At 42.2% G+C, this 8,887-nt stretch overlaps 1 protein-coding gene across 1 annotated transcript; it reads left to right on the plus strand.

The window, feature by feature from the left end:
• The first annotated feature begins 6,582 nt into the window (after positions 1-6,582).
• LOC147060755 (D(1) dopamine receptor-like) lies at positions 6,583-7,707 on the plus strand. Its single transcript, XM_085904540.1, has one exon. It carries the CDS (start codon positions 6,583-6,585, stop codon positions 7,705-7,707), a length of 1,125 nt encoding a protein of 374 aa, XP_085760666.1.
• The last annotated feature ends 1,180 nt before the right edge of the window (positions 7,708-8,887 follow it).

Genomic DNA, 8,887 nt, shown 5'->3' on the forward strand with positions numbered 1-8,887 from the left:
TTTTGCTTTTCTATTCAGTAATGTATCGTGTCTTACTGAGAAAAGCAGAACTGAGTAATACTTTGATTCATGTTGGAGAATCACCTGAGGTCACGTACATCCTAGTGTATTTTTCTACAGAATATTATGACGCTAGGTCATCATCTCCTCTTTGTGTGTAGGTCTTGTGTAAAAAATGCCTGGCTTGCACACAATCCAGCTACACGCAATCTGATAATTATGTGTTCCAGAGAATTGAAATCTATTTGAAAAACATCACACTCCCAGTCTTTCCTAAAGTGTTCCAAGTATTATTTACAAAGTCAACCATGGCCTATTATTCATAAGCCAATAGAGTCACAGTCACCGCCAATAAAGGTTATGCAATTGTAATGTGAACATGATTTTTCACATGATTCTGATGATGTATGATGACAGGTGGGGAGTGATCTAAAAAAAAAGCAGAGGTTTCCCCTCTGTTTTTTGTTGTTGTTTTTTTTAGAAAGAATCTTCTTATAATTAAATGGTTTTCTTCAAGCATTAAGCAATTCTATTGGTCTAGATTATTGTACTTGGCTTCAAGGTAGTTTAGTATGGTTAATACAGCTGAATTACTAAGACTGGGTCCAATTTAATTTACTCGGGTGCGGTGAACTTAATTTTCTCAGAGTTGTGCGATTTATTTATACATGTTCAGTCTCTTAAAACTAATATACAGGTAACATTCACATGATTTAGAGTCTTCAATTAACCGACCATGTGTGTTTTCCTAATGAGAGCGAAAACCAAAGTACTCAGACAAAACCAACGCAGACACAGAAAGGAATACAGTCAAACCTCTACATACCATTGCTTAAACATACGAATTTTTCGACATACGATGTGAAATTCCGAAGTGATTCCCAACATACGACGCCGTCATGGTTAGCCCATGACATTGTTACTGCAAACAGCACACCTGTCAAGCTTTCCACCACTGTCTCACGTCTGAGCGCAGAATTGGGATTAATCGGATTGTTTCAAAATGAATGAATCCATTCATTCCGCTAGATTTAATCATGATAATTTTACAAATCATTGATTACATTTAGTAAATGAAACAAGCAGTCACTATACATTTTTAAGTGTTTCCATAGGACAATCTACTCTAGATGAACGTGACCCGAACAGTTTTTTATGGTCCATCACTTTTGGGTTGCAAGATAACATGGAACGATACTCAAAACCTTGCTTTTGGTTTCCCGTTTCGGACATCGTCAGACATTATTCGTAGAAATTGCACCTCTTAGTTTCACACTCTCATCAGGTGAGCGAGAATGTGGTTGAACACGATCGGTGTGAAATGTTGAGCAATTTCTAACTTTGCATTTTGAGTAGGTGCACATGGATGACATCAGTGGTTTCCTTTTCCGCGGTGACGTTGTGAATCAAATAAAATGGGCTGATGCCGTTATGGGAGTGAGTGGTCACACTTAAGACAAAGCTGATCTGTTTAGGGAGAGAGCACGAGATAGACAAGAGTACAGTATGTTGAAGTGCATGTTTGCGCTTGTCTTCCTGCTGCCTTTCTGCTACAGTGTCAACTTCAACCTGAACAGCGAGATGATAGATAGATTGGAGAAACTCAACAAACTCTACAGAGCCAAACATCTCAATATCACATCTGTAAGTATCTATTTTGTTGTTGCTCATCTTACAATGTCAGCAAAGGTGCAAAGACCATTTTGGGTATTACATTTTTTTTCACACTTTATTACATGAACTGTGAGAAGTCCATTACTTCAGACATGCATCCGTAATCCCCCCCTCTCTCGGTTACCTGCCAGTTGACCTGAAGCTTTCTAATTTTTTGACCTCTTGGATGTTTTTTTATATACTTCATGTTATGAACCAAATATTTCTGTCCCCGCAGCCAGACGCAGTACGAATGCCATCCGCAGATATGCACGAAAACGCGGTGAGTTCTTTTTTCTTTCACTTTGTGGGACAGGGGGAAATAAAGCCTGATGACATAACTCTTTCCACTTCAGGACTTCTGTGTGGATGTTTTCTCCCACGAGCTGAGGCTTCTTCTCGCCAATGTAACGGTGCACCACAAGAATCAGTACATCCTCACAGAGCTCCAGGCAAATCTGGAGAGACTCAAGCCTCGTTTTCCACAGGTTTGTTAGCCGAAACACAGCGTGTAAATGTCGCCTCTGTCATCTGCATCTCAACTCAACTTTATTTTGACGGCTTTGGATTTGTTATATGTTGTTTCATGCCAAAAGAACCAAACAAATTTGGATTTGAATGAAACTTGCTCTATTTTTGATAATGATGGCACAACACATGATTTCAAATTTGAGGTCAATCAATACCTATTTTGTGAAGATTGACCTATTAGTTCCTGATATAGTATTCGCGCTCAAGGGAAGTTGGCCACGCCCTGGAAAATATACATCTCTTTGCATTATGTCCATCAAACATTCCCCTCATCCACAATGGAGTTGTGTTGAGACTGCACTTTATCGGCATTACTAGCAGCGAGCAACATGTAACCTGCTTTCCTCCTCCAGACTGACCATCAGTGCAAAATGCTCCCGAACACACGAAGCCTGTCACCTTTCAAACCTTACTCGGCTTTCCTGAAAAAACTTAACGGAAAGAAATGATGAAGTATCCCAGGCAGCTGCAATGCAGTTATTGATTCCCTTTTTGACAAAGGACTTCATATATCCGGCAGTCTTTTTCTAAGATATTAACATATCATGGAATGTTGTTGTTTTATTTATTTTATTTTATATTCTATTTATTATTTCTATTAAGCTGTGGAATTTCATTCAATAAAAAAAAAATCTATATTTAACTCACAAGAAAATGTTGCTGTCTTGAAAGGAAAATATACCCATCCACGCAGGCACGGGGAGAACATGCAAATCCCACACAGGGAGGGCACTAACCAGTACGCCACCGTGCCACCCGTAAAATATATATATCGTTGTTATTATTGGCTATTTTTGGTTGTATTATTGTAAAGGGAGAAGAAAAAGTGCATTTTGCTTTAACTGCAATACAGTGAACATAAATCTCCTTGTATCTATTTCAAGCATCTGGAATACAGCCAGAGTCGCAATGCTGGTATAGTGCGGGCTGACATGATCTCACACAACACACACACACACACACACACACACACACACACACACACACACACACACACACACACACACACACACACACACACACACACACGCGTTGCAGCAGCACAGAAAGGCAGAGAGCGTTTTAAAATGAAAAAACAAGCCATGCTCTCATCTAAAGGTGTTTCTTGTGCATATTTCTCATCCTCGCAATAAAGCCAAGATTTTTTTTTTTTGAATTCCCAGGACAATGTGAAATATGTCAACACATGGCAGTGTGTGTGTGTATATTTCTTTAAGATGACTTTTAGACATAACATTTTAGAGACATAACATGTCTTTTTCATGTTGTAAGTGGTGGCATGAGGTTAGTTTACAACATTTGCATGCAAAAAATCACATTGTTTATTGATAAAGCGGTAGAATCTCGAAAGTCGTAGTACAACAATGGAAATCTTAATCCATTGCTCAAAAATCAAACAAAATTTGGGACGCTATGTGAGACTTCAGCAAATCTTGTGAGAATTAAGATCTGTGAGCACGGGATTAACTCATGAAAGTTTGTCTTGATGTAAAATTTTTGTCAAGTCAAGTAGGAGGCTGCAAATGGTCCTCGGGCTGCTAGTTTGAGACCCTTGCTCTACATAAAGCTCTTCCAACCCTATCTATGACATAATTGTGAAAAGGTCAACTAGGATGACTCCGATTCTGAGTACAGGAAAATGTGTCACAGCTGGCCTGGGAATGCCGTGGTATCCCCCCGTCGGAAACTCGAGGAGTAGCAGAAAACAAAAATGTCTCAGATAAAATAAAGCTTCCTCTGTGTGCCAGTGTGTGTTTTTGAGCGTGCCAAGCCAACCCTCCCCCTATTAAAGGGTTAGTGCAGCACTGTGTTAATTGCACAGATTAGTCTAAGTATTGCAAAGTGGCACTCGTTTGAAATTGCTGTAGTGTGTGCAAATTAACTGTCATGCACGATTTGTACTGACAATTAAATGCAAGATGGAAATGGAAGATTAAGATGTACTGTAAGCTATTGTTCTAATTTTAGCTTCTTATTTGCATCACTCCTCTGCTCTCACGGTCAATCTTATAAACTGCTTATAATGTGGATGCATGAGAGGGAAAGGGCTAAAAGCTGTCGCTCCAGCTCCCATCAGAACATGCATAGATGTAGGGCGACAGCTGGTATGTCACGATTGTTCTGAATTCCATTATACGCTGCATGCAACGAAGTGAATAAAACAAGTGCCACTGCGCTGATGCTGACACATTTTGCTGGGATTTGTATGTCTGAGGAGAGTCTTGGTGACGTTTGGACTATTTTGTCATGAGGTGATAAGAATTCAATCGTTGGGGTTAGAAATAAAAAAAAAAAAAGTCCAAATCTGTCTCAACGGAGCGCGTTGTCTTGCAGGTGACGATTTTGTCCGCAAGATGGCCACAGTGAGCCAGTGTCGGCCTTGCCTGGCCTGGTGTCCTGATTCTGTTTTACAAGGTGGATGTTCCTTGAATTTAACTTGTACAGCGGTGCACATTTAACTGGGTCAGAAAGATGGCGAGAAAGATGGATGGATGGATGGATGGATGGATGGATGGATGGATGGATGGATGGATGGATGGATGGATGGATGGATGGATGGATGGATGGATGGATGGATGGATGGATGGATGGATGGATGGATGGATGGATGGATAGATAGATAGATAGATAGATAGATAGATAGATAGATAGATAGATAGATAGATAGATAGATAGATAGATAGATAGATAGATAGATAGATAGATAGATAGATAGATAGATAGATAGATAGATAGATAGATAGATAGATAGATAGATAGATAGATAGATAGATAGATAGATAGATAGATAGATAGATAGATAGATAGATAGATAGATAGATAGATAGATAGATAGATAGATAGATAGATAGATAGATAGATAGATAGATAGATAGATAGATAGATAGATAGATAGATAGATAGATAGATAGATAGATAGATAGATAGATAGATAGATAGATAGATAGATAGATAGATAGATAGATAGATAGATAGATAGATAGATAGATAGATAGATAGATAGATAGATAGATAGATAGATAGATAGATAGATAGATAGATAGATAGATAGATAGATAGATAGATAGATAGATAGATAGATAGATAGATAGATAGATAGATAGATAGATAGATAGATAGATAGATAGATAGATAGATAGATAGATAGATAGATAGATAGATAGATAGATAGATAGATAGATAGATAGATAGATAGATAGATAGATAGATTGCAACTTCACAGTGTATTAAATGGAACGCGGTCAGCAGACAACAGTGCGCGCGTCTGTGTGTGTGAGAGAGAGAGAGAGAGAGAGAGAAAGAGAGAGAGAGAGAGAGAGAGAGAGAGGGGGGGGCGGCGGAGTGTGTTAAAGAGCGCACATGTCATTGCGCTTGTCCGCAGAGACGCGCTGAATCCGCGAGAGCACGCAGACACCAATCCGTGATGCTGAGTGTCATTTGCATGCAAAAAACGAGACTGCTAAGGATGTTCAGGGTCGTGGATGTTGATTGCGTGGACTTGACGCTACTTTGTTCGAAATGGAAGATTTTTGGAAAAAAAACAGCCTTCTTTTGCATAGGATTTGAAAGACGTTTACACCTGGATGTGGACGAAGGTATGTGTGACTCTTAAGCAGTCTTAATATATATAAAAGAAATAAACTCTAAAAGACATTTGATTAGGCATACCTGCACACTCAAACGAGTGTGGGTGTAGCGGACATAGTACAAATTACGACAATGCTCACATTTGATCACAAAACTGATAGTGAGATCAATACGACAATTTATTGCATTTGCATTTATGTAGATGTGTATCGCATCAGATTCCCTCATTTTCAACCAAGATGTTCAAAACAGAACTTCTTTTACGGTCAACACGATAGAAGTTGTTTGATTACTGCTATGGAAAATATCCGACGATGATAAAAACAATCCTTTTTTTGGTTTACGTCTCTCACCCAATTGTAAACGATTGAACTCGTCTCCTCTTTATACCGATCGGTATTGATCATAAACCAGTTCATGATTCCCATTTCTTTTCTTTGTCGGCAGGACCAAAGCACATCGCAAAGAATGGTCGGAGAGACAATGTCTGGGAACAGAAACATCCAAAACCGAGTGTCATGTCACTGATGTTGTACGTCCACAGGCTCGCTCATGACCTCACTGTGCAGACAGCTGATCTCTGAAACTGCCGAGGTTTGGTTACACTGAGGATTTGAATTACCGTTACCTGTTGAGCACTGAAGCTGAAACTACTATGTCAAATCTCAAGTGCCCATGCCGAGTGGCTCGACCTTGAGAAGCACCTCTTTCATCATTTATCAGAAGATAAACTGATTCTGTGGCAAGGGAAGCCTGGAGACATGTTAACGTGCAGTTATGATGTGGCCGTCTCCCCGCAACATGACTTGAATGGCACGTTCAGGGATGGATGTCCGGAACTTCACGACGGCCATCGACAGCGCCTCTTCGGACGAGGCTTCTTCAAGTCGAGTCCTGACCGGCTGTTTCCTCTCGCTGCTCATCCTCACCACACTTCTGGGCAACACGCTTGTGTGCGCAGCCGTCACCAAATTCCGCCACTTGCGCACCAAAGTCACCAACTTTTTTGTCATCTCGCTAGCTGTGTCAGACCTCCTGGTGGCCATTTTGGTGATGCCTTGGAAGGCGGTGAGCGAGATCGCCGGTTTCTGGCCGTTCGGCTCCTTCTGCGACACCTGGGTTGCCTTCGACATCATGTGCTCCACAGCTTCCATTCTCAACCTGTGCGTGATCAGCCTGGACCGCTACTGGGCCATCTCCAGCCCCTTTCGCTACGAGCGTAAGATGACGCCCAAAGTGGCTTTTGTGATGATTAGCGCGGCGTGGACGCTGTCTGTCCTCATTTCCTTCATTCCAGTGCAGCTCAACTGGCACAAGGCTCAAAGCACGTCTTTCAGCTCACTCTCCTCCCACCCGTCCACCTTTTTGAGAACAAACGTCACATCGGAGAACTGTGACTCCAGCCTGAACAGGACCTACGCTATCTCCACCTCGCTCATTAGCTTCTACATCCCCGTCGCCATCATGCTGGTCACCTACACCCAAATCTATCGTATCGCGCAGAGGCAAATCAGGAGGATCTCCGCCTTGGAGCGGGCGGCCGAGAGCGCCAAGAACCGGCACGACAGCATGGGCGGAGGCTCCAGCATCGCCGATTCGGAGAGCTCCTTCAAGATGACCTTCAAGAGGGAGACCAAAGTGCTGAAGACGCTTTCGGTCATCATGGGCGTGTTCGTGTGCTGCTGGCTCCCCTTCTTTGTGCTCAACTGCATGGTGCCCTTCTGCGAGCAGTCGAGCGGAGGGGAAGCTCTCCCCTGCATCAGCCCTACCACTTTCGACGTGTTTGTGTGGTTCGGCTGGGCTAATTCCTCCCTCAACCCCATCATCTATGCCTTCAATGCAGATTTTCGCAAGGCCTTCTCCATCCTGCTGGGCTGCCACAAACAATTTCCAGGAGGCCACAACATCGAGACAGTTAGTCTAAACAAAAAATGACTCACGACTCGCTCAACAGCGCTGAGTCATCCCCAAAGGGGTGCATGCGGCCCCCCCGCTAAGGCCGGTCTGATTGCCTTCAAAAAGAGATGCTGCTCTGTGTGTGACAGAGCCACTGAAGGTGCTGACCCTACGTGGACCCTGGTTGTACCGGGCAAGTGGCCCGACTCCGGGGCGGCCGTCAGAGTGAGCACGCTCACTTCATGTCTTGGCGTGGCGAGAGAGCCCAGATGAGAGGAAGGGGATTTGGGGATTGAGATTAAGACTCTTTGCTGTTACGCCAGCAAGTGCTGCGGTAGTGAGAGGCCAGTGGAATAGATAATCCCATGACCGGGCAGCGCACGCCCGAATGTTTCCAGCCACTGCTCGCTTCGGTACCGTCACACGCTCGGTGTACAGCGGCATGGCAAGAGAGACGGTAGATTAAGAAAGTATGTCAGCAATCCGATTTTACACTAGAAAAATGTTGAAAATGCAATTCACCGTTCAAGCACTGATTTTAACAAGAACGTGCTGGCATTTTCAGAGCAGAAATCTGAACTGCCTTACAAAGCTTTAAATGCATCAAAACATGCATGTTGTGTCTCATTGTTCTCACCCAAAAACAATATTTGACTCTTTTGTTTTGAACCTCATCATCGATGGTCTCTCTGTTTGAAGTGCTTTTACAAAAGGTTTCTCACATTGTTGTGTATTTGAGGGAAAAAGCAAAGACAACCCATTGTGCATCATTTGTCTTAAATTGATCACAGTTAACCATTTGGAATTATGATTCAAATTTGCTCTTACATTAATAGCTGAGCATCATTTGTATATAGACGATATCTCAAGTTTAAAGAAGACTTTTTAATGTCTTGTGTACAACTAGTTAGTTGTGTGTCTCGAGTGCCTGCAAACCCATCAAGTGTGAAATTAGTTATATGCCTGCTCCAGAAAATGTGTCATTTTCCACTTACTCCCTACTGTTAAGAAACAGTGGGACTAATTAACATAACAACCAGCCCCTCACAGAGATTCTTGGCTAGACAAAGTTCCAGAGCAATTGAAGTACTTTGAAACAGCAGTCGCAACGCAATCATGTCAAAGTTGCAAGGAGCTGCAGTGTTGGCACTTAGCACAGTTTAGTATGAGCTGTTAAGGTTGCCTTTTGAAAATAATGTTAGAATAATGCTTAGCTAAG

This window comes from Syngnathus leptorhynchus, chromosome 2 (assembly GCF_054491065.1).
Source record: "Syngnathus leptorhynchus isolate UIUO chromosome 2, UIUO_Slep, whole genome shotgun sequence".
NCBI classification, from domain to species: Eukaryota; Metazoa; Chordata; class Actinopteri; order Syngnathiformes; family Syngnathidae; genus Syngnathus; species Syngnathus leptorhynchus.